Source organism: Protopterus annectens, chromosome 9.part0 (assembly GCF_019279795.1).
Source record: "Protopterus annectens isolate FY-2018-M chromosome 9.part0, PAN1.0, whole genome shotgun sequence".
Lineage (NCBI taxonomy): Eukaryota > Metazoa > Chordata > Ceratodontiformes > Protopteridae > Protopterus > Protopterus annectens.
In genome coordinates, this window is record NC_056743.1 from 640,854,596 (window position 1) to 640,882,450 (window position 27,855).

General features: G+C 34.7%; 1 protein-coding gene across 1 annotated transcript in view; it reads left to right on the top strand.

Moving 5' to 3' along the window:
* The window catches only part of LOC122811397 (complement C2-like), a 925,867-nt gene that overhangs the window by 66,959 nt on the left and 831,053 nt on the right, over positions 1-27,855 (top strand). The window contains exons 3-4 of the mRNA XM_044083220.1: positions 246-431; positions 3,021-3,194. Of these exons, the coding sequence (XP_043939155.1) occupies positions 246-431; positions 3,021-3,194 (360 nt within the window). The remainder of the gene's footprint in view (positions 1-245; positions 432-3,020; positions 3,195-27,855) is intronic.

The following is a 27,855-nucleotide window of genomic DNA, read 5'->3' on the forward strand; positions in this document are numbered from 1 at the left end:
CGTGTGGAAAATAAGGCGAGACAAGCATAACAATTAGATACTGCAGAAAAGCAGAAACAGAATTGTAGACAACAGCATATACATAGTACCATTTGTAAACTCATGAATTACAAAAAGGCTTTGCTTTCTGTTTCCTTAGAAAATGACATGCATGACACTGCTGCATGCAGTTTGCTATAACTTTAAGAATATACACAGGCATTTCTATATTGTAATTATTACCATGTTTATTTTCATTCATCCAGAGATCAGATGCCCTTCCCAGATAACATTTGAGAATGGTCAGTTTCATCCTCGGAGGAACTTCTTCCGAATCGGGGAGACAATTCACTTTGAGTGTGATGATGGCAATATCCTACGAGGATCATCAGAAAGGACCTGCATGAGTAATGCAAAGTGGAATGGAACTACAGCAATATGTGAAGATGGGTGTAAGTTTTATTTGTGTTTGAGTAGTTGAAGCATACATTTGCATTAATCTGCATATATATTTATTTGTTTATATTTTATTGACCACAATGCCCAACTGAGCTGTAACCCATTTTCAGTGAAGTCCCTGGAAGACATACAAGGTGCAATTTCAGAACAGAAAATTATATACAAGGAATAACTGCAGGTGTAGAAATTTACAGAAAAATATGCATTGTTATGTAAGAGTCATTTGCATGAATATAACTACTAAAGCATACAAGCATCATCAAAATAGAGATATGAATTGTTTTTCATAGGAATACAAAAAGCATTATTGTAGCATAGTGGCTATCAAAGAAAGATAGGCTGAAAATATTCTATACTGTAGTGCTGACTGCCATGTTATTTTTTTTTTTGCGCTTTGTACTCTTGAACCCAGTAAAACATGCAATGTGCCCAGTACCTAACTATTACATTGAGGTGTGTGTGACCCCATGAACCCATGGGTCTATATAATATCAGCGAATGCAATGAATTGTGAATGCTATATAATTGACCAAAAATCTCTGAAAACCCAAAATGTCAAACACACAGATCAGTGATCCGTAAAAAAAAAAAAAAAATCCAAACAGAAAATAAAGCCTGCTGTTCCACATTGAAGAGAAGAGGCCACGTTGCCATTTTTGATTGCTTGTATGCTGGCATATGAGCCAATCAAAAATCCCAAAGGGAAGCCTCTTCTGTTGGATGCGGAGCAGCCTGCTGTTCCGCATCGAACAGAAGAGGCTCTGCTTTGCAATTTTTGATTGGCTTGTCTGCCAGTATACAAGCCAATCAAAAATCGTAAAGCATATCTCAAGCAACCGGCATATACACTTAACTGGCATCTGCCAAGCCCCGTGGGTGCTGGTTAACTGTGGCTTTACTGTATTTTTATCCATCCTTACAGACAATGTTAAGACCCCTCTAGAGTGCTATATGCACTGCTGGGGACTTCAACAGCATAATGTTACAGAGAGGGCAAAGGCAGTTCAAAGGAGGATGAAAATAGTGCATGGCCTACATACAATATCATATAAAGACAGATAAGAGGCTAGAATGATAATCCTAAACAAAAGAGGCAGACGAGGGAACTAAAGAGAAATAAGTGCCTAATGGACTCCAGAGTCCAAGTGCATACCATCTTTCAAAAACGATGAGTAAGAACAAGAGGGCAGATTCTGGGGATAACAGTTCTGCAGGTCATGGAGAAATATGAAGGTGTATTTTATAGAAAATATGGCAGCTGATTTAAACAATCTTCCTGAAGTGGAAAAAAGTTAGCAAAATCGACAACACAGAAGTCAAAAATGCATGACATAGTACAAAAATCAAAATTATGAGACTTTGGGCAGAGCAGGGCTGACAGCTTTGTCAATAAATAATAGGCAGACAGTATGAGCTGTGTGATTCTTGTTGGCAGTAAAAATGTGTTTACTGTGCTATAGTGGGGAAGTTAACTTAATCTTCACAATTCATGGTGATGTATAAAGCAACCACACGAGCCAATGGCTTAATTAAATACCAATTAATAAAATAAAACATAGAACAAAGAGTTAAATTATGTCAGACAGGCCAGATGGAGGCATATATAATTTAAATAAAAGAGTTTATTGTGGTCTTTCAAACTCTGTTGTATCTTTCTTTGAAATATTTCCCTTAAGGGTCAACTTTAGTACAACACAGAGGCACAGGGTTTATTGATGATACTTCTTAGTTTAGTCATAGTTTCTGGTTCCTGTCCAGGTGTAGTCTGCATACATTTTACTTTATGTAGTTTTCCTGAAAGTTTCCCCAAGTTTTTTCCCAACTCCCAATGACATACTGCTTAGAATTGATTTTTTTACTGCAGACAACCTCTGGATTTATTCTGAGTTTTCTCCCAGCATTGGGAGTAGAAGTTACTTTGGCACAGTGTTTTTTTTCTTGTTAAAATAAAATAAAGTTGGGCATTTTGTCAGCTGGTTCCAGGAAGGACCTGAATCTGTATCATGTCTTTGAAACTACTTAGTTGGTGTGCTAATGCAGAAACATCTTTGAGCTCAGTGTGGAGGTCTCATTGTTAGAATCAGCAAGTGTGTGTGTGTGTGTGGGGGGGGGGGTGGGGGGTTCAAATATTTATTAGTACAGAAAAAGATGCTTGTAAAAACAGACAAGAAGAAATGTTGTTCTTCAGTAGCTCATTACCCAGTTAATTTCTGGCATCTATTATCAAAGCTGTTCGACTGTTTCCTATAACTTGGAAAAATGTGGGAAAATCTTATTTGGCGGTATGGTTATGGCACAGAATGATTTCTGCCATTATGTTGGGCTCCTTGGAATCTAACACACTGAGAGTTGTACAAGTTCAAAGTATACTACTGAGGGGGAGTCAATGAGGGGCAAGAAGAGTTTTTTTTTTGTAAAAACTGATAGCTTAGGTACTTAATGACAGAACAGGATACATGATAAAGGATAAAGATAACTAGGCAATACAGTAAGCAGACCCCCCCCCCACCGAAAGACTGCAGTTCTGTTTGTAATATATTTATTCCTATTTTTTTTCTTATTTTTCTTCTTCTGCATTGTAGTTGGACACTGTGCCAATCCTGGAATTCCTTTCGGAGCAACAAAATCTGGGACTCGCTATCAGATTGATGCAAAGGTCACATACCAGTGCAAGACTGGTCTGATTTTAACTGGTTCCACAGAGAGGACCTGCCTTGAGTCAAGGGAATGGAGTGGAACAGAACCTCTATGCTCTTGTAAGTAAATGGATGTTACAGCATCTTCTCTGTAGCTGACCTTGTGGCTAAAATGTCATATATAATGCTTGCAGTTCTCTTACCAGAGCATACATAACTATTGTTGGGTTATAGTCACACTGCAGACTTTACTGGTGAAAAAAAAATGAAACTATTAGGAAACAACACAGCAAGTTCTATGACAGGAGGACAATGACATTGCCTTATTTTTGAAAGAAGGAAACTACAGAAGAGATTGGCTGAGAGATAAACAGTTTATCATATTGGTAGCAGGCTAAAAGAAATGGGCGTTAACTCCTTACATAGGTGTTTTAAAAGCTACTGTAAGGATTCCACTTGAAAATCATAGTGTTACAGATTGTAAATGGGTTCATCTAGATAAGAAAATGCTTTAAGTCTTTATTCAGTGATATCTGTTTGTAGGTATGAAGAGGGTACTATTATATCTTTTCACTGGCTCTTATACAGCTCCATTGACTCACAAGAAAACATATTCTTGTTGAATGGTCACAGCAAGTAAAGTAAAAACAAACATTCCTGTTATACTTTATGAATAATGAATTCCAGGGATTCATCAGCAAAGTAAAAAGAATAAAGTTACCATGATCAAAATGTCTACATTCTATTCGAGTACCAAAACGGTAATGTACAGGATATTTATGTTTCATTTAGTGAAAACAATGACAGTGAAAAGGATGCTAGGTTTCAGCATTATTAAAAATGTGTGTGCACTTTTGTTTAGTGGTTTTGGCTGCTGGAGACCCAATGTTATTGGTTTAAAGTGTATTCATTTTAATTTAAAAATATTTTTGTTAGATTGTACTATTATTTTTTTCATTTAAAGGTAATGCTTTATTTTGTATTATACCATGACCTCTCGAACGCTGATTGGCCAGTTATACTAATGGAAAAGGTCCGGTCCCCGGACTTTTTCCCTTAGTATAAACTCGCTTTTTAAAAATTAAATTAAGCTATGTTAATGGGGTTTAACATGGCGAGACGCTAAAAAATAACGGAGATCTCCGTTGTTTATTTTTAAACTCGCTTGTTAAACCCATTTAACTATCTGCTATGTTAAATGAGTTTAACATATGGAGAGTTTAAAAAATAAACGGAGATGTCCGCTGCTTATTTTAAAACTGTCTCGCTGTTAAACTCATTTAACATAGCGAGACACTAAAAAAAAACGAGATCTTTGATTTCTCCGGCTTTTTTTTGTTCATTGATGTGATGCGCGCGCCAGCACAGAGTACATCAGCGAATGCCCTGACATCTGAAGGGCAGTAAACAATGCCATTATTTAAGAAAAGTAACAGTTTCTTTTCTTAAATAATGTCATGATATAATAGCAATAACCACGGGTGTGGTAATGTTGTTTACACCATCGTTGGCTTTTTTTTCCGACGGCTCTCTTTCAACCCAACACACCACGGCATTACTTAGTCTTTAGGTATTGCTATAGAATTACAGGGCTTTTATTTGCTTGCAGCAAAGTGCTACAAACACAGTGCAAAGAATACTTGTGTGATCAAGAGGTTAGTAGCTTAGTTTATTTAAGTTAGGAATGGTAGTGGTGAAACCTTACACATGCGGTGTGTGTGTGTGTGTGTGTGTGGGGGGGGGGGGGGGTTGTGCAGAAAAAAAGAGTTTTCATTTTTTTATGAATGTCAATTTTAGAAAATTTTGATTTGGTGACCTACTAAAGTGGCTTTTGCATTTGGTGTTTTTGTTAACTTTCATTTATCCTTAAAGGATCATATGATGTTACTAGGCTAATGGCCCCAGAGCTTATAAGCCTAGCCAAGTTCTTACCTTTATTTCCATGATCAGTACCTATTGCCCCTGATCAAGAGGGACACAGGTGGAACACCCGGGGTGAATTTACGGTCACCCATTAAATTGCCCAGATTGCGTCTGAACAGGGCCACTGAGGTGCTGTGTTTGACATGAAGTGGGAGCCTATTCCAAAGGTATGGTAACCTCTGGGAGACAAATCTGCCCCTCCAGCAGGTTTTACTAAAGTCACATACCAGGTTAAGGTCTTTAGGGTGAGTGACCTGTGTACCATTTGACTTTCGGATATGAAGCATTACCAATAACACAGGGTCAGAGATTGCCTTATGTGCAAGGCAGAGATCACCTCTGAGTAGTCTGTATGAAGCAGAATAAAGTGACAGTGATTTCATACAATCCCCATAGGGCAAATGGTGAAGACCCTGAATTTTCCTTGTGAGGAACTTTTGTGGTTCCTCCAGTTGCTGCAGGTGCTTAGAAAGGTACATGCCAAAAGGGGCACTGTACTCAATTATTGACCTGATGAGGGAAGAGTACAGGGATGTTATAACTTTATTTTTTTTTCTGGAGGCAATGCCCTTACTTAAGAGAAGAGCAATAGAGAATGCCCTTCTTACCACTGTGGAGACATGGTGGTCAAAAGTAAAGGGTTGCCATTTCATTAATCAGAACTAATAATCAGGTATAGGTCACAGCACAAGAATAAGAGACAAACCAGACTTCAAATATGGCGCTGCACTGAACATCATGGACTCTGTTGTGCTCTGCAAAGTGAAACCCACAGAAAGCGATGAAACCCCCATTAAGTAAAGCAACAGTGAGTCAAGGCAAGAAAAGAATAAAATAGTGAATGAATCAGAAAACTGGGGGGGGGTGCAATTGGAAGGAAGAAAAACAGAAGAAAACAAGACTATGGTAGGAAAGGAAAAGTCAGCCCAAAAATCATTGATGGCCAATCTGGCAGCCCTTGAAAAGAAACTGTACAATGTTGTGGAAGGCCTGAATGAACATGCTCCCATGGTGCAGGAGTTAATAGTCTACAATGAAAAATTGAAGGCAAGACTGACTCAGCTAAAACTCAACTAGAATGCATTGAAGCAAGGTCAGACGATATTGAGGACAGTGCATGATGAAAAATATTAATATTATAGGAGCACAAAGGATCTGACTGTGAGAAAGCTGTAAAGTAACTTTTAGATTCTTGGATGGTCGTTCTAGTTGCAGAAGTGCATATAGAAAGGGCATACCAAACTGCACAGTACTCTAGGTAGGAAGTGCAAAGAAGGCCAAGACCGATAATTGTGCATCTTCAGACTTACAAATTGAGGAAAAAAATCACCAAAGAACTATGGAAGCCACAGAAAAGATTAATATGGAAAATAGTATATTCTCACAGATCAGGATTTTTCTGTGAAACAAGGCAGAAAAGGAATACATTTGTCCATGTTAGGAAAGCATGCCAGGAAAAAGGGATGAGATGGAGGTTATTGTATCCAGGTCTCTTCAGAATCTTCACACATGGAATGATGAAGACCTACAATAATCCATCAGAAACTATGGATTTTATCAAAAAGACCCACAAACTACAGAACAGGGAAGACTGGACGAAACAAGCAAGACAGAGCTGACCCACCAGTAGAGACAGGAGAAAAGATGGATATGAGGAAAAAGTAGACAGTTTTTTTTCACTGTTCAGCAGGCAACAAAAGCTGCAGGAAAAGATAAAAATAATAAAATAAACCAGAAAGAGAAAAAACTGATGGAATACAGACTTAATATACCAAAAAGACTGAGTATGTGGATGGTGGTGGTGGGGTGTTACAAAGACATGCATCTGGAGCGTTTCTCCCTGGGCCTCTACTGAAAAATGGCTTTGTTCCAAGTTGGACTTTCCTGGTTAAAAATGTTAAATAAATAAATAAAAAATAAATAAATAAAAAAGATATTTGGCCTTGGACTGAAGCCCTCGACTGTCCAAGAGACTGCTAAGAAATTAAAAAGTAAGCCTATTGGGGAAGTCACCTGGGAAGCACAAAGACCAAAATATGTAAAGATATAGGAATAAAAGGGCATAAATGAATATAAAGGTACTGTCATTAAATATGCAATTGACAATAATGGGACTACATGTGAATGTTAGTAAATTTTAAGAAGCATATAATTAACATATATAAATGTATCCTCAGTTGATATATAGAGACTGATATATGAATCAAAGACGAAAGCCTTAAGATGTGTACATTACTGAAAGTGTAAATACTATGAAAGATAAAATGAATCTAGAAAAGTGGGGCCAAACACACAATACAAAGGAATTTAGTAAAATACCTGGGGATGTGTTTCTAAGATAAGGAGAATAAATGAGTGCAACTAAAGGAAGTTAAAGTTAATATATGGAGAGGAACAAAGAAAAGTATACTGAACACAAGTATGCATACAAGGAGATTTTATAAAATAAGGCTGGGGAAGAGCTTAAGGGGAGGGATGAGTATAAAGGAATGAATCAGAACATGTGTCAGTATACATAAAGGGGAAAAGGGTACATACTTCCAACAAGTTTAGTACCACTAAAAGGAACTTATCAGTAAACACATCCATTCATGCATGGTTGAAAGGGCACACAATCTGAGATATGAAGTACAGAGAGAATGGAAAATTATACAAGGAGATCACACAGGGGATACATGCAGACAAATCAAAAGAGGAAATAGGGACACTTAAAGATTCCTAAATAAAGAGAGAGACAGGGAATGGTTAACAGGGGAAGGGGTCTGAAAAGAAAGAAGTGTAGAAGTGGAAGACCCTAGATGCAAATGTGTTGACATAGATATGACAGAAAAAGGGTTGAATGGAGTGCTATACTGAACATCAAAGAATATACTTTGTGCATGGAAGGTAAGAATATAAATATGTGTATAATTTATAAGGAGGTTGTTGTTAAGAAGTGGGGGTAAACAATATAAAAGTGCAGGCGGAGAATATAAAACAAAAAAACCTAGACATGATAAGAATTCAGGAAAGGAGGGAGAGGGAGAAAAAAATGATAAAAATAGTGGATATGGGAAGAGGTAGATTTAAGGAGAAAGATACAAATGGCAGGTGAGGTGAAGTTAGAGAAGAAAGCTTGGAATGTCAATAGCCCGGGAAAGAAAACAAAAAATAATGTTAATACTATAAGAAACAAACGGCAAAGACACTCTGGCACTTGGCAGTCCAATAGCTGGCAAAAGAAAAAACTAAATAAACTAAAAAAAACTCCAAAACGCTTTTAATATAGGACAAACAACTGTGGTTAGTGCTTTTGTCAGTACACTGACATCTTTAGAATCACAAAACAAAGTAAAAAACTAGTTTAAGTACTTTTCAAGTAAATGAACCTCACCACCAATGAACCAATCAATGTGCAATAGACCAACCTCTAATAAAAGTTACATGCACAACTGAATGTTGGTTAGAAACAGCAATGTAAGAAAAAACATTTAAAGCACTGAATACCAGTAAAAAATAATGTTTAAAACACTAAATGCCAGTAAAAAATAATCATATGTAAATTTGTTATAAAATCAGGAAAATTCTCAAACCATATTGTGTCTTCTTTTGAGTTCACTGGTGACGGAAACACTTTTGTTTAAGCCTGGGGAATTGGTGGCATTTAGTCCTAGTTGCCACACCATTTTCCTGTGCATCAATAAATGTTTCCAGTCACCACAAAAGGGGCCGTTATGAACCTGCTCCAAGACTAGAAACTTAAACTTATCAAACCCATCACAAACCATAGAGTGATGTGCCAGTACACTTTTATTGTCACGTTTTTGAATGCTGTATATGTGTTGGTAAATTCTACGGTTTAGCCCATTAATCGTCTTGCCAATGTAGAAAGCCTGGCAGGACTGACAAATAGCAAGGTACACTACCCTCTCAAAGAAACAATTAAAATTTACCTCCACAAAGCCATTTTTTGGCCACACTATGCAACCATCCATCATAGTTGCCTTCAATAAACCTGCACTATTCGCATCTTCCACTGCAGATGGTAAGATTGTGTCCGCTAAAGGATCTTTGCAACAACCCAGGTACTGTAACTTCTTTTTACGGCTTTAAAATTTACAATTTTACCGAGTTATTGATTGAGCCTATACAACTCTCTGTGTTCCTCAAAGGTTTGAACTTTGTCCCTTCCAACAGGGTGAAATTTGATCATTCCCTGTTGGATTTAAAGGTTTTTACCCATAAAATTGATTTGCAACTATTATACAGGCAAAATACCTGTGATGATGGTATCACAAACTGCAAGAGGAAAAGTCTTGCGACCCCCCCCCTACACACACCCTGTCCTCCACCTCTATGAAAAAGTATGTGAAAAAGAGAGCCATGCCTTACTGGCCAACAAATGTAGCCATCTGTTTTACAACCTGAACACTGAAGAAAGGCACATTGTGAATTCAGTAGTGAACGACTGGGAAATTAGGGTATGAAACTGGACAAAGGGGGTGGTCTTGTTATCATGTACAACATGGACTGCAAAGGACGTATGTTGAACTTTTTATGTGACACAGAAACATACTGCCCTGTGTCCCTTAAGATTAACATAGCTTATAGGGGCATTGGGGTGGCATTGGAGGAGTTTTTTCTTTTTGAACAGCTCAACTCTGACTTGTTTGAATTTTTAAAAGTGCAAGATCCCATTATACCACCTATTTTTGGGATTCCAAAAATACATTCAGACATACAGGATCCTCCATTAAGGCCAACCATGGCCTCATCCATGATAGAACCCATGGCAAAATTTATTGACAACAAGTTAAAGAACTTATTTTCTGGGTTCAGGCACATGCTTAAAGATTCCTGGGACTTGTTGGACAAACTTAGAGATGCTTGCTTTGACTCAGACACTGTGCTTGTTACCTGTGATTTTAAAAAAATCATTTTTATTATATACCACATGAATAGGGGTTGGTTTGATTTCTTGATGTGGTTAAATCTTACAGCAACCTTTCTGAAACTGATTGTACTCTTATCAGTGAGTTTATGGAGATCATTTTGAGCAACAACTTTATCAGATTTGATGGTGAATATTACAAGCAAGTCACAGGTGTTGCTATGGGGCCGCATGTGCCCTGTGTTTGCCAATGGGGTTCTACTAAAATGGGAACTGTCCATCTTGTTTAACATTCCCTTGTTTAAGTTCTGTAAGGGATATTTTAGATAGTTAGATGATTTGCTGTTGGTTTGGCAAGGGGACACTGTGCAGTTAGAAGAATTTTTTACCCTGTTGGATGCTAGCACTGATTTTCTAAAATTTACACACCATGTAGGCTTCCATGAGATTAATTTATTAGATATAAAAAATTTGTGGTCACAGGATGCAGGACTAGAGACTCACCTGTATGGAAAACCTACTTACTGCAACTCTTTTTTGTTTTATTCCAGTTGTCATCCCAGCCATCAAAAGACAGGCATTGTTAAAAGTCAATTTATATGAGCTTCTAGGCTTACATCTAATGATGGCTACTGTATGAGGGAATGTGAAAAAATAAGAAACATGTATTTTGAGAGGGGATTCCCTAACCACCTTTTCCAAAGTACCGTCAAAGGGGTTAAAGCTGAAAGGGTAGGCAAGTATGGCCCTATTATTAAACAAGGGTTATGCAATGACAACAATACTGCACAAAGAACCAGTTTTAGTAACAATATGATTTTGCACTATACCCTTGATGTAAACGGTATTGAAAACATTATTACAAAAAACTGTTTTTGTTTAACTGTGATGAAAACACTACATCTATTGGAGAGTCTATGCCAAGTTTTACATATAAAAGAAAAAAATAACATCAAAGATTTGTTGGGGAGGAAACCACAGGAGAATGGGGGTACTTGGCTAGTCACTGTAAAATGTGGAAGATGCAAACAGTGCAAATTTATTGAAGACAACTATTATGGATGGTTGCATAGTGTGGACAAAAAATGGTTTTGATGAGGTAACTTTAATTGTTTCTCTGAGATGGTGGTGTACCTTGCTATTTGTCAGTCCTGCCAAGCTTTCTACATCGGCAAGACGATTAATAGGCCAAACCGTAAAATTTACCAACACATATACAGCATCCAGAAACTTGACAATAAAAGTGCACTGGCACGTCACTCTACAGTTTGTGACGGGTTTAATAAGTTTAAGTTTCTAGTGTTGGAACAGGTTCATAATGGCCCCTTTTGTGGTGACTGGAAAAATGTATTGATGCACAGGGAAATGGTTTGGCAACTAAAACTAAATGCCACCAATTTCCCAGGCTTAAATGAAAGTGTTTCCGTCACCAGTACACTCAAAAGAAGACACAATATGGTTTGAGAATTTTCTTGATTTTATAACAAATTTACATATGATTATTTTTTACTGGTATTTAGTGCTTTAAATGTTTTTTCTTACATGGCTGTTTCTAACCAACATTCAGTTGTGCATGTTACTTTTATTAGAGGTTAGTCTATTGCACATTGATTGGTTCATTGGACGCGGGGTTGATTTACTTGAAAAGTACTTAAACTAGTATTTTACTTTGTTTTGTGGTTCTGAAGATGTCAATGTACTGAAGAAAACACTAAACCACATTTATTTGTCCTGTATTAAAAGTGTTTTGGAGTTTTTTAAGTTTATTTCGTTTTTTTCTTTTGCCTGCTATTGGACTGCCAAGTGTCAGGGTGTCTTTGCTGTTTATTTTATTGACTTCTACACTCTCTGGTGATTTTCTTTTTTTGGTACACATAAGAATAACAAAGGCAATACTGCTAGTAATACAGGAGACCCACTTAAATCAGTAGAAACATAAGAAACTACAGAATGAGGGGTGCAGGGTCAGGGAAAGCTCCTCATGGGGGAATAAACAACCAGGAGTAGCAACATTAATGAAGATGGCTTACACTATGCAAATAGGAGGTAAAACTGAAGAAAACAAAGGGAGACATGGAGGGATCAAAGTAACAATCAAGGAATTCAACCTCACAATAATCTCAGTGTAAACCCTACCAAAAGTGCAAATCAAGGAATTAAAAGGAATAGCAAGAGAGCTAGTTAGATTCCAAGAGGGGATGGTGGTATGTATAGGAGACTGGAACATTGTTTGCAAAGGAATGAAGCAAAAGAAGGATCCAGGTCGAGGAAATTAACAAGAGAAGGGAAAATCTGGTGGAAATTTATTAGATTGGTGGCAAAAGTAAGGGTAATAGGCAGAAAATATATGTATTACTTTCCCAGACATAAGACGTGGTGAAGCATAGACAGAATTCATAGTACTAAGGAATGTGCAGACTGGCTGAAAGGAAAGACCTGAAGACATTCTCAGATCATGTGATCACAGAACTGAAAACTGAGGTGGTGAAGGAAGAAAAGAAGATTAGAGAGAGAGACATTGGAGGATACCAGCATATTCGATGGAAAAGGAGAAAGAAAGAAATGTTAGCAAAACTAATTGGTAAAATAACAAAAGAAGCCAGAAAGAGAAACACTGATGAAATATCGAAGTGAGACAAAACAAAGACATTGATAAGGGAAAGGATAAAAAAGCAGCAAGGAGAAAAGTAAAAACAGATTAGACATCACAGGAAAGGATTTCAGAAGGAACTGGTGGAGATAAAAAGTGAGAGGAGAAAAGGAGATGACAGTAAAATGGAGACACAAAATGAATTTAAAAGAATGTAAAAGTGGGAAGATGAAGGGTTATGGAACAAGATGGTGGCAGTAGAAAGATAATATATTAAAGTGAACCCTAAGGCAACTAAGGCACTTGCAATGAGATTATATCAACAGGAAATGGTGAGGGGAGTTTATGAATTATTACATGAGAAAGAGGAAGAAAATAAAACAGGAAGAGATATTATAAAGGTTTTGGAAATATTATCAAAAACTATATCAGAAAGAGGGATGGGGGAAAAAGAATTATTGTAAGAAGAGGCAGGTTGGGAATTGCCAGATATGAGAAAGATGGAGGAACAAGATGCAAGGAGATTAGTAGACAGATAAGTACAGAAGAGATCCGAACAGCATAGAGAAATATGGCAAAAAGCAAATCACCAGGTAGTGACAGGACATCAAGTGAGTACTGGTAAGTAAAACAGAAGGAAGTTGCAGGAAGATGATTATGTTGAAACAAGCAGACAGGATAGCAAGGATCTTGCCTAATTCAATACATGGGGATCAAACAGCATTTGTAAGGGAAAGAAAAAGAAAGCATAATCTAATTAAACTCCTGCTGCTGCTACAAGAGATATAAATGATATGGAGACAGCTGGTTCTAATTTCTTTAGATTCAGAAAATATGTTTGACAGCGTCAGATGGAGATGATTATTAGAAACCAGCAGGAGGAGGAGATGGTTTCCAGAGGAATGGATAGAGATGATAAAGAACGCATAAGATGGGGGGCATGGCCAAGATGGTAAGCAGTCAGCACCATAAGCGTTTTGTTCTGCTTCTCCTATACATTTTTGACAGGATTAAATTGTAATTTTCATCAAAAATTATTCAAATAAGATGGAATATCATGCTGGAAACTTCTTGGGACATTTTGGTGGAAAATAATTTACATTTCAAATAATTTCCTGTGACAACTTCAACATAAAGATTTACCAAAGGAAAATGAACCATTCTAAAGTAGTTTCAAAAGAAAATTCAGTGAATAAACAGTTACAGTCTATTCTTTGTAGTATGCAAGACCTATCCTTAAAACTATAAACTGGACTCCAAGTTTGACAAAATAAAGAAGATTGTACAAAGCAGACTGAATTAATCAAGGAAGTAGTGAAACAACAGAAATTCCAGATATCTGCTATGGAGTATTTTATCACTGACATAGACAGCAGACTTACAGAAGGAGAACATAACATTGATTTTATTCCTCAACAAAATAAAAAGTTCTTGGAAAAAAATTGATGACCTGGAGAAAAGGGCGAGGAGGAACAACATCTGAATTTATGGAGTTCCTGATCAACTAGAAGGCTATAACATGGCAAATGTCTTAGCCACTTGGATCCCTAAAACATTAAACTTCCCAAAGCCCTATCATTTGGCATAGAGAGGGCTCATTGATCTTTGACTGTAGTGACACCAAGCAAAAAACTTTCAAACCCAAGATTTATAATAGGCAAATGTATTTCTAGTCAAGACAAGGATCTAGTTTTGAAAACAGCATGGTCTGCTTCACCCATAAAATTTGGTGATCCTTTCATTAGATTTGACAATGACTATTCCTTTGTGGTGGTTTTGAAAAGAAAAGCTTGTATTCCTCTGTTAAAATCACAGAAGAAAGGAGGAATAAAAAAAATCATCTAATCTAACCTGCAAAATTAATATAATTCTTGCCAGATGGGGGAAAAGCATTTGTTTACTTACAAGATGCAGTTTCCTTTGTCCAGAAAAATAATTTACTTAATTCTACTGATGATATTGACTTGAGTGTATCTTTAAAAAGACAAGATACAAGGAATAATTACTCACAGGCAAGTAAAACTACCTGTTAGTTATTTATATTTTATTTGTCTTAAAATAGGCTGTTTTTGAAACATCTTTTAAATGAAATCACCTAAAAGTAATACTTTTCTGTTTTCCTTACATTAATTTCAATTTATAAGTATTAGTTTCCCTGTTACTGTAATACTGCAGTTTTTTCACTAGAGGGAACAAAGTATACATAGTAATAAGCTTATTTTAACTAAACTATTATGAATCAAAGGAAAATACCATATTCAGTAGGGTTGCCACCTCTCCGTTTTTTTCCCAGACTATCTGGAAATCAAACCAATTGTCTGGAAGTCTGGAAAACACTGTATAAACTCCAGTATTCTGTTTCAAAAAAGGAAACAGACCATCAGTGTTTGTTAAATTGGCTGATTTACTATGATTTTTTACAGAAAGTGTAGTAAATTGGCTGAAAGCAGGCATCAGGAGTGGAAAAAGAGGCATTCCCCACCAGCAGATGTCATAGTGACATCACAAAATGGCAGAATGTGGACAGGAGAGGAGCGGCAATGGGTGGAGTTACAGGTGATGTGAGGGGTGTGGCCTTTAATCGGGTTTTAGCCACAATGAAAGGTGGCAACCCTAATACTAAAACAGTTTTAATTTTTTATTCCTTTTCCTTTCTTTTCTGTCCTCTCACTATTTCCTTTTCCACAGTAATTTAGTAACCGAGTAATTTTAATAGATCAAGTCTGGTTTGGGGGCTGGTTTGACTGTTGGGAAATGTATGTGTATAGAACAGAATATTAAAACTCTTTACTGTTTTAATTTTCAATATTTATCACAGCATTTACATGGGTCTACTTTATGTGCTCAAAGTCCGAGAATATCAAATACGATATTCCCGAAAGCGCAAAACATCGAAAATGTAAACGGAAATCTCCGTAGGTGGAGATTTCCGTTTACTTCAATGTAGTGCGATCTTGGAGTTGGTATATTTAAGTAGTGGGGGGTGTGGGGGGTGCAGGGTTTTTTCCCCCCTGCCTACACTAGTTTAAATTTTTTTTTTGGACTTTGATTGTTTAATAGTTCGATGCATATGGTTCGACCCATATGCATTTGAGCTATTAAACTTTTGAGGTCCTAAAGTAGACCCCATTTTACATATGGTGTTATAGTTAAAATGTGTGCACTGATGTGTTTTTAACCCCCCTTTCTTTCTAGTGATGTTATTAAGGTTGTATAATTCTCACTACTTATTTGAAGTAAAGAAAAAAGTCTTTCAGTTAAAATGTGGCTTGCAGAATGTGTCCACCATCCTTCTATGTTTAAAGACTTTGTTTTCAGTCTATTTCCCACCAAATTACTTCAGAAGAGTTTAGAGAATGTTTCAGCTTGCCTTGAGCTTTGGTGTGTCTCTGCTTTACACTGTATCCTTCCTGAGCAGTTCCAGAATCAGAGAGGAAGTGCAATGTGACCTTTAACCTCTCAGAAGCAGGAAGCATACCGAACACAAACAAGGATTGCTAAAATGGACTTTTAAATGCTCTAGCTTTTAAAATGATATTTCCCAGTATTAAATGCAAACTGTAAGTAGTGCAATTTAATATAATAGCAATTAATTGGACTTCTTAATGGCTTATTTTAGCTATATACACCTGGAACATCTGTTTAATTATTAAAGGGGGAACAAATGAAATGATACACAAAGGGTACATATTTGATGTGGACACACAGAGGTGTTTTCATTAAACCTCAAACACAATATACAAATATACACTTAAAAGTTGAGTGGAAATTTACCTTCTCAACATTACTACTGAGCATCCTATTCCCGCTGTAGCTGGTACACTGATTTTTTTTACTGTCATTCTAAAGTTTTTAATGAATATCATTCCTAGTTGAAGCATTTGTTCATATGAGATAATAGTATAGCACCACTTTTTTAGTCAGAAGACTCAGATATGTATTTTATATAGGGAATAGTGGAATAACATAAGTTGAAAAACACACACAATTTCATTAAGCTAACTTTTATTTCTACATAAAATACAGACATTAGCAGTCTGTCTTATAATTCAGCCTTGTTAGACAATGAATGCAAATGTAAATAATCAAAATCTATGTAGGCTACTTTCACAAGCTTCTAGCCTGTGTGACAGATTAGATGAGAATTTGTAGTCAGTGATGGGGTTTTTGTAGTGAATGTGGTGGAAATGTAAGTAATTAAAAAGCAAAATGTAATGCTAGCAGCCTGAAGAATGTTTCATAAGTCCAAATCCTTTAAAACACACTTTATTCACACAAAGCAAGCAACAACAACAACAAAAAAAAGATTTATTGAGTGCTTTCATCCAATCAAATACAGGATTTCATCAGAATGAAGAGATCAAGAAAGTCCCTCCCCTTTATACTCAAACACAGCCTTTGAACATAATAACTAATCAGTACATAATGAATCAACCTAATGAGCAATGGAAAACTTCAGTTAAAAACAGCAAAAATAAGTATAAGGTTGTTAAAAAATTAAGAGATGATCTTAAAATATCTGTTAGAACCAAAAGCAGTAATTATGAATAATAACTGCACAAGCCCTACTAAACATAACTTATAAACATTATTGTTAAAAATTGTCACAATGCAACAGATTTCATATGCAAAAAGGTTCTATAGAGATTAATTTATACCAGGTTCCTGAAATGCATGTAATTTGCCTTGCCATTTAACCTCTTTTGCCTCTAAATTAACCTTTGCATCACCACCTCTAGGATTATATATTATCTGTTCTAGAATGCCAAACTGGAATTTCCTGTAGTTTGTACATGTTCTAGAATGCTTGAATTGTGCATTATTTTCATTTCTTTTTGCAAAGTAATTTATATAGGCAAAATGTTAATATAGCTATTTGTTCATAACCTTTTTACAAAGTGTAATAAGTATAGGTAATATGTTTGTTATACAATGTTGTACATATAGGACACAAGTATTGTTATGGTTAAATTACAGGCACATGTACCGTAAAAAGACATTATTCACTCATAATACAGATTTTCTTAATCCATATAAATATTTCAATTATTAAGAAATATCTGAGCATATCTTCAATATGATAGGTAATATATAAATAAATGTTATGTATAATTAATACTAATTATTATAAATGAATAGTTATTTTAAAGTTCTTATATTTGATAGGTCTTATTATATATTACCCTTGTGCATTTTTTTTTCTAGTAATTTAAAATCTTCTTTAAAAGTGTCAAATGTTTATTTAGAAAATCTCAGTTTAATTACTTAGAAGTAGTAGCAACAATGTGATTGGTTGTGTTATGGTACTGTTAGTAAGTGGCTTGTATGAACTTTCATCAAGCTTGGAATACTTTATTCCATGTTGGAGATTAAAATGTTTTTAATTTTGAATTTTTCACATCATCCTTATTGTTTTGTGCATAACAAGTTGTTCTTTTGTTAGCATAATGCTTAATGCACTAAATCATTTCATATTAGCTTTTATACTTATTGTTCCAATAGATGCCAGCATATAAATACCTTTCATTAAATATACACGGGTGAAATAACCCTTTAAAGAGGTGTAGTTTAAATAAATATTTAACTTTACACAAAGCAAACATTGTTTTTCTACAGGAAACTCATTTATTGACTAAAGATTTAAATAGATTTTTTGTTAAAATATTATTCAGTTTTAATTGTCTCTCAGTTTGGTTCAAAAAGAAGAGGTGTTCTTATTCTCTGGAAAAAAATATCAGGTTTATCTAAAATGGTGGATTCCTATTTTGACAAGAATGGTAGGCTGGGATTGGTGGTATTAGAAATTGATAAAAAATACTATACCCTTATAAATACCTTCCTATTTTGACAAGAATGGTAGGCTGGGATTGGTGGTATTAGAAATTGATAAAAAATACTATACCCTTATAAATACCTGTTGGATACCTGGGATCGGTTCTAAAACAGTTAAAATATTTAGGTATTATAACACTATACTCTAAAAGTGAAATATAGATAGTTGGTGATTTTAACTACATCCTATCAGACAAAGACACAACAAAGTTTAACAAATCAGGCTATCTTCACTAGATGGACATTTACATCATTATATTTATACAATGTATATGAGAGATATATCAGATTTGAAATTAGATGGCTCTTTAAAATATACTCACTATTCGTTTAGATTTGGGACTCAAACCAATTTTGTTAAAGTATTGGTATCTAATGTATAATACTCCAAAATAAAAGAGGTACCATATCAAGGAGATTGTTTATAAAGAAGAGAATAAGACTACTAAAACCACAGATCTGAAAGCTATATTAAAATATTTTAGCAAATATTATATAGAAATTAATAAAACAAAGTCAAACCTGAGTAACAGCAATTTATTGGATAGTTTTATAAAGGAAAACATACATACATAATTAACTATCAAAAGAACAGAACAGCAAGATTGATAAGTCATTTTACTTTAAGGAATTAAAAGACCAAATTAAAAATCTTAAAACTAATAAAGCACCAGGTATGGATGGCATAATTTCTGAGCTATATAAACTTTTACCTGATAATATTTTAAACATTTTATTAAATGCTTTTGAAGAAATGAAGAGTATATCTAATACCCCCCCCCATCATGGAGATATTCTCTTATTACACCCATTTTAAAATCAGTTAGGGGTCCTGCTCTTTGTTCTTCTTATCAACCTATATCACTTTTACATGTAGACTACAAGATTTTCATGTCTGTATTAGCAAAAAGATTAAATCAAATTAATGTTCAATGGTTTAGTAAATGAAGATCAGCCTGGGGTTTTAGTTAATAGGAAAGTTCAAGACTTTTTTCTTTGATTGTTATGGTAAACAAAAATTAAAAAAATAGTTATCCATAATTAGCTGAGATATGGATAAAGCTTTGACTCTGTGAATTGGTCAAGCTTGTTCAGAGTACTACATGAATATAGCTCTTCCACTAATTTCATAAAGTTAATTAAAAAGCTTTATGATAACTCAATTTCTTTTGTCAAAATAGGCTCATTTATACCTAGCATATATGATATCTTAAAAGGTACCAAACAAGGATGCTCTTTATCCCATTGGGTATTTGCACTTATTATAAGGATGTTTGCTAACTATATAAGGTCTAACATAAACATTAAAGGTTTTAAAATAAATTTAAAACATTTCTTATAAAATTCCATGTTTTGCTGATGCCACTCTGCTCGCTAGTGGTAATATTAAACTCTGACTGAATCATATAGTTAGCTCTATGGGCTATTTTGAAAAGATTTCAGATTTAATCACAATAAAACAAAAACCTTGCTTATACACAAAAGGATAACCACTAAGTTAAACTCCTACAAAATTTGGCTAGGACAATACAATTTACAGTTAAAATACTTAGAAATTACTATTGAGACTAATAGTAAAAAATCAGTTTTAGTTAACTACCAAAACCTAATTGATACAATATCCAAATTAACAGACAATTGGAATAAATTATTCTTCACATCTGAGGATAGACTTACATTGATCAAAATGATAACCTTACAAAAATCTTATTCTTTAGTCATTCATTAATTTTTCCCCCTTCTAAAAAACTTTTTTTAAAAAAATAAACTCTATTTTAGTGAAGTTCTTATGGTATCCCTAAAAACAATAATTTCCTTAGACTCTCACATCAAAAGTTAGGAGGGTGGAAGGAGGAAGGTATACATTTCTCCGATATTGACTTATAGTTTAAATCTGTAATTATTAAAGTAACAGACCATTGGCTTGACTCCTTTTATGCTTCCTATTCAAAATCAATGCATAAAAATATACTAATAGATAATAAAAAATCTCTTATAGAAACGTGTACAAATTTGGACATCAATACTTTTTTTTTGGGTATAAAAGACTATATATTAAATGAAAAACATCTACCTTTTCATAAATCAAGTTCTATAAATATTCAAGAGAATTATGAATTTGAATTATCTAATCAAAGATCTACTAATAACATAATTTCCTATAGCTTTCACAAATGGATGCTTAATATCTTTTAATAGAAGGAAAATGTTTGACTTAAAGGATAGTAATTTAATTTTTTGGCATCAATTTCTGAATGGGAATAAAATAAACTCAGCTGATTATCTGATTGCCAGATACAGTCTGGAAAATAGTAGTTGGTTAGATATACAAACATTTAAGGAATATATTTAAGACCAAATTAAAATAGCATTAGACATGAAAACTAAAGCTATTCAAAAAATCCTAGACTTCTTTTCTAATGTAAATAATAATCCATCTAAAGGTAAGTCATACTTGTCAATCAGATATAAGATTATTAGAATTTAATTAATTCCCCCTGAATTCTCATACTGGAATTACTCTACAAAAATAAAGCTATTCTTAAAATCTACAGGAAGGTTAATGTCCTCTATACTAGAAGATTTATTCATGAATATTTTTACACATAGTTTTTCTAACTACCCACAAAACTGCTGTTATATATAAATCAGAAAAAAATAAAGGAAAATGGAGATGCAGTGAAGCCATTCATGCAGACCGGGTTCATATGATCATAGAATGCAATATAGACTCATCTTTCTGGACTTATTTTAGAAGTTTTTGCCAAGCATTGCGGTCAGACAATTGTACTATTACAGATTCCTTAATTTTGTTCAATGCAGCAATCCCAGACATTATTCTGTTATTGCAAATACCTCTTCTTTGGTCTGTCTTAGCTATTCCTAAGAAAATTATAACTAAAAACTACAAATGCACAACTACTCTCTCTTTTACTAGTGTCTTGCCAAATCTGTCTGTAAACATGAATTATCAACCATAAAAATGAGAACTAGAAATGTAACTCAACAATACATAGCCTGGCAGAAATATAATTATCTATTAGAAAACTATTAATGTTTTTGTGTATATAATTATTGTTATGGACTTTTGTACATAGTTTTGTTTTATTTTGTTTCCAATAGTTGAATTATTGTTGGAATATTTAAAATCAAATACAAATTAAAAAAAAAACAGAAAGCATATGAAAGAACCAAAGAAAAGGTGAAGATAAGAGTGAGATTATCAGGAGAAGTACAGATAGAAAGGGGAACAAGGTGAGGCTGCCCCCACTCTCCATTATTATTTACCCTGTACTTGGGACATTTGGCAAAATCAACAAGAAGGTCTAATGTTAGCAGATACAATTAGGGGAGACTTCAGAAGAAAATGTCATTGTAAACAGATGTATTACTCACATTAGTAAGTTATAAAGAAGATAAAACAAGAATGTCACAATTATTACACAAATATGGCAATAAGTCAATAAGCAAATAAGCAATAAGTTAATCAGAAGAAAACTTGGGTGTAAATTATCAGTGGGGAATGGGGGGTGAGACAAGATGGGAAGTTGCCAGAAATGATGATGGAGGAGATAAGGTATCTAGGAGTAAGAATAATGGAAATGGTGGAAGAAATTGAGAAGTGTACTTATGAAGGACTACACAGGAAGATGAGGGATCAGATAATCAAATGGAAGAATGTAAACTTAGACATACATCTGAGTACTCAGATATTTTAGATGTATGCTATATCCCAATTTATATACATAGGACAAGTACTCTGGAATCTACTGGGAAATGATTTATTAAAGAAAATGAAACAGCTGAGCTGGGAATATGTATGGGAGAGAAGGAAACCTTGATTGGTCTGTGAGATAATGATAGAGACAATAGACAGAGATGGTTAGGAACCCAGGATATGAATGGAAAATTGCAAGCATGTCTAATAATGGGCACAGTAAGGATGGTGGAAATAGATTACAATACAGATTGGAATCGAATGGTAATACAACAGCAAAAAGTCCTGGGAGAACGATGAGCTATTATAGAAGTTATGTTAGAGGTTTCAGCTGAGAATCTGGAGCTACCTTGGATGAAGTTTCAAAAGATATGGCAAGCAGGAGGAAAAGACAAGTGGAAAGTAGGAATATTGCCCATAGGTAGAATGGAGGAAGAGTTAGACAGACACTCAGACAATAACATGGAGATCGGAAAAGAGGCAACAACAAATTAAGTACTGTGACCAAATGCAAATAAAAGAAAGGTTCAAAACCTGGTAATGCTTGAGGGATACGTTTCACATATAAACAGGACAAGAATAGGAATATGTGAGGGATAAGAAATCAGTGTGTTAAGGTAGAAAAGGTAATGACACAAGGCATTACAGATTCCAAGTCTACTGGAATAGAGAGAAGTAAAAAAACTGGATGGGAGGTAATGGGAATATTGAAAAGTTGGAAAAAATGGATAAGAAGAGCAAAACAGAAGGAAAGGGAACAAAGAAGAAGAGAATGGGAAAGAGAATTGGCGGAGCAAATCTCAGAATGCAGCTGCCAAGGTATATAATGAAAGGATATATATATATATATATATATATATATATATATATATATATATATATATATATATAGGATATTTGCATGGAAGTACCCAGAGAAGTATTTTTATTATCTGATGAAACTAGCTAGAATGTTTCACACAGTAGCAGGAACATGCTGGAGATGTAGTGAGGGGTAGAAATTAAGTCATATTTTTTTTTGAAATATAGAGAGTTGGGGGTATAAAGAACAACTGTGACAATTATTAAAGGAAAAGGGCATAAGAGAAAATGTGTTGACAAAGAAAGTCTTTCTCCTGGGTTACAGAGAAGGAATAAGAATTAAAAAAAAGGAATTGGGAAGGAAAGGACCATGTAGGTTTAGGGAAATATAGAAGGGATGGATATTGGAAGAAGAAAATTAATATAGGCAGATATGAGTAAGATGGCACCATATGGAGAGGTAACAGGAAGGAAATAAGGGAAATACATATATAGATAAGACATATGGCTTGGAGTATATTCTAGAAGCATGCATAATAATGGCACCATAAACAACAAAAGCGTTGAGGAAAATTGACAAAAAGATGATTGCAAGTTGAGGGAGGGAGTATACTGAACGTGTTAATAAAGTGTAAGCTGTTGAGGAGCTCTATCATTGTAGGCAAAACACAGATATGCACCAAGCAAGGGGAGCATATATTATGTCTAACTAAAAAGTAATATATTAAAGATCATTAAAGAAGGAAACGAACAGGGAATACAAGACATGTCATATATACTTTGGATGAAATGGAGTAACATAGCAACACTATTTGAATACAGTCATAACAACACAGTTTTGGTACATAGGAGGAGTCATCTTACTGAGCTTACATATGACAGTATAAGTGAAGGGAAACACATGGAATGAATACTGCAAAGAGGGTAAGTAAGAGAAACATGGTTTAGCAATGATGCCCCACAGGTAGATTCTGTTTGGCCTTTAGTACAAGTAAATTAAGAAACATGTATTAAAATAAGATAAAATGGAAGATGATCATAATCCACAGGGTGGGTTGAGTCTGATGCATAATCAGAACTGAAATGTATATACATAATATTAAAAGAAGGCCCAATCACTGGGGGAAAATGGGTGCACTATGCATGCAGATTGCATGTTTATATACTTGATTATAATGGAATAAAGATGTGCCTACTTCTAAAAAAGAGTCAGAGGCAAAAGCAAAAAATTGTGAGACAAAAGGCCAAATTAGGGATAGATATTACATATTGCTCTTATATACAAAGAAAGTTCCCACTATACCATTTTACAATTGCACGTATATTCTGAAGGATATGAAGTCTGAAACTCAAATGTCAGTCAATATTCAGTGACTAAAAGCCTCAATGATTTGACAGAAAAGCACAGCTTTTATGAGCAACATACCAAAAATGTGTGACAATATTAGGGACATTCTGCAAAATTAAGGACAGTTGAGAGGTATGGTAGAAGTATATTACTTTCTTCACTTCTGCTATTTATAGAAAATAACACTGGATTAATTTATAATATTAAAATAAAGTCTTTGTTAATTAAAATTCTTTGGACTTTATTTACCTGTGTAGAATATGCATTACTATAACTATGTGCTCTAAGATTGCAATGTGTTAACACAGGTGCAGGTTTAATATCAAGATATAGTCTGTGACTTTGGCTAGGACAAAGACTGGGACCACTAATTTGAAAGCTGTTTAGAATCAAATACGTTTTTTAATGCTACAGTTGTATAATACTTAAGATGTAATATAGCTGTGACATACATTGTTCGAAACATTATAAGTTGTTGAAATTCTGCCATTGCTCTTGAAAACTGAAGGGGCAGTAACATTGTTATGGCTTCTTTCCCAAACAAATTTACTATTTCCATGTCCTTTTTCAGTTGTGATATCCATTTATGTACTGATAATATTTACTGAAACAAATTTTTACAATTTCTGCTTTTCTATGGTATATGTTGAATGCCTTTAGTTTGTTGGTCCCTGTGACCATCTTAATTTCAAATAAAAAATTGACTCATCTAGTATTATTGCTTTGGAACACTTTTTTACATGTTCTGGCTTTGTTTTGCATGTGTTGTAATAGAAGTATTACTTACCTAGTGAACTATGTGTATTTTCTTTGGTGAAATTATATACTTCCTAGATGAAATTGTCAAAACAGAGCTTACACTGGCATTCTGAAATGTATTTTTCTGTTAAACTCCAACCCAGCATGACATCATGTTAGCTAAACAGTGCTAGAATAGAGCTGGAAATATTGAAGCATGGCAAGCTTTTCTAGGGGATTGCTTATTTCTTCCTGGGCTTCAACCTTCAACTGTGACAGGAAGAACATGTAAATGCATTCACATCTCATTTTGTAATCAAATCAGTATTGCACTGGATGTTAAATATTTTACATGATGCTACTTTTCAAGGAGTTACCCCCGAGTTTATGCAGTGGTGAAATAGGTTGTAGATGTGTACTGCACTGTCTGTAACTTCATGCTTGTTGCAGTTTGTTTCTAAAAAGGTCAAGAATAGTGTTTTATTTCTGTGAAAATAGCTACTCATTAATATATTCTTCCAGGCGTCTAAGCCAAGATATGATTGTTGTACTGTGCATACCTTTCAAAAATATTACAGAATTCTCTAACTGGGTTTTCATAAACACATGCAGGCAGAACTCCAACACAACATAACACTGCTGTATACTTTATACATGACTCCTATGTGGACTTCACGACCTATCTCCATGATCTACTCCCAGCACTATCATCATTCCATCCTCTATTGCCCTACAAACAGTTTCAGGAGTAAGCTTTTGCTCCCTCATATACCACATTGCATATTTGTCCTACAGTTTTGTATTACATTTTCTCCAGAAATAAAAAAGTTCTTATTACCTAGTAAAAATTAAATAATACACCAAATTTCACTCCCTTTCCCAACAGCAACTGTACATATGTGTGAAACAATGTGTGATACAGTTTCTCTGAAGATCATTACAGTGCTCATTCCTAATTTCCTATTCACAGCTAATTTTCAAGCAGATCTAGACCATTCACTAACGTCCTCCCCTATATACCATCAAAAATACTTTACCCGTATGCATACTGCTGACATTCAAAACATTAACAAATACAGCAGTCCATCACTGTTAACCAACAGTGATAACAGTAAGTGTGACCAAAAAATGAAAGTAATGCCCTCACTAGTTTAAAAAAATAAGTACAAAACACACAGACAAAAATTAAGTTGACCATACATAAGACCAAATTATATTAACATCAAACCTGTGAAAAATCAAAAAAGGAAAACAAATTCCTTTCCCAGTCTTTACACTACCCCCATAACACTAACTTGCAATGTGTCTGAGTGGTGGCAGTGTTATGGGGAGGTTTCTTTTAAAGGTAAGGTATAGGGTTAGGGTTAGCATGCATTACTAAAGTTGGAAGGGTGCTTTAACCTGAGCCATTTCTTTTATTCAGTACTGAAGTCAAGGTTTTTGGCCCTGGTCACACATCAAACAAATTCCAGAAAAGTAGATATAGTCCTTACAGTGTCCATGGACCTCTAATGATGATAGAAGTGACTTCTTGATATAATGCAGCTTCAATCCATTTATGAGAAGTAACCACAAACCATGAATTTCCTACTTCAGGATTTTGAAGATAAATTATTTAAACAAACTCTACTCTTGTTTACTCCCCTGGATGTAAATAGTGGAATATATTTATTTACTGTAATACATATTGACTCACATTGTCGTGGAAATGGGTAATTGGTTTTGGTGGGAGAAGGACCTTGTGGCAGAATATTGCCAAGTCAAAATGTCATTCAGTGACACAGAGGGATAAAGCCTTGAATGTCACCCCAATTCCCTAGTATGGTATTGAAGTAGTCAATAAGAGAGGTTGAGTGTTAATGGCTGACATGTGCTCATCTATCCGTTTTTAAACACCTTTATTGAATTATCACTTAAAACACAAGAGAACATACATTTATACAAAAGAAAACAAACTGTGTTAACATGTTCACAGTTAAACATATTATACATCACAGACATGCTTTTATACAGTTATCATCAATCCAGCTTTATATAAATTTCTCAATTCCTGCCTTCCCTTAAACTTTTCTTTTCCTCCAAAACATTATTCTGCAGTTATTGTTCACACAATTTCCATTTTTTATGTAGTTTGCTCCTAACCTTTTCTAAAAATCCCACTTCCGTTTTTTTTATTACTGTTACAATATTCACTACTTCCAGTACAGCTGGTTTAGACTTTGATTTCCATTTTCTAGTAATTGTTTTTTTTGGCAGCTAACAGCATTAAACTTAACTTGGTCTTACTATCTGTAAGCAATTCAGATCCCATATCCAAGCTAAAAAAAAATAATTTCCTTAGTTACACTCATTTGCTCTCCCAATATTTCTGACAGAGTACTCTGTAGGGAATTTGTAAAGTCTGACAATGTATTATACTCTCAAAACATATGTTCCCAGTTGCCTCTTTCTTCTCCATCACACCTCCAACATTTGCCGTCAATCTGAGGAAAAGTTATTTGGAGTATACTTGGGGAATAAGAATACCTATGCAAACAATTCCAAATATCTTAAGTCTTCTAGACTTTGTTGCATATTTGGAGAGCCATAATATATGTCCTCCCATTGTTTCTTTGTGAATTGTTTATCCAGTTTCTCTCTTCTGACCATCTCTGATTTATTCCTATAGTTATCATGCAATATTTTATATGGCCTACTAACTATCCATTTTTAACAGCAGATTCTGTTCTAAATTCAACTAAAAACTCTACTATAGCAGGTCTTTCATGTAGGATTCCTGTATCCCTTTCTCTTTGCCTTTACTCTGATGTCAGTCTTTGATAGGGAAGGCAGTCTCTAGCCTGCAGTGCACATATCTTCTTGATCTCTTCCCATTCTATTACCTTTCCCTCTCTAGATATTTGCACCCAGTTCCTTTGTTCCTTTGTCAGTTTTCTGCAGTAAATTCCAGTCCCCTTCTTG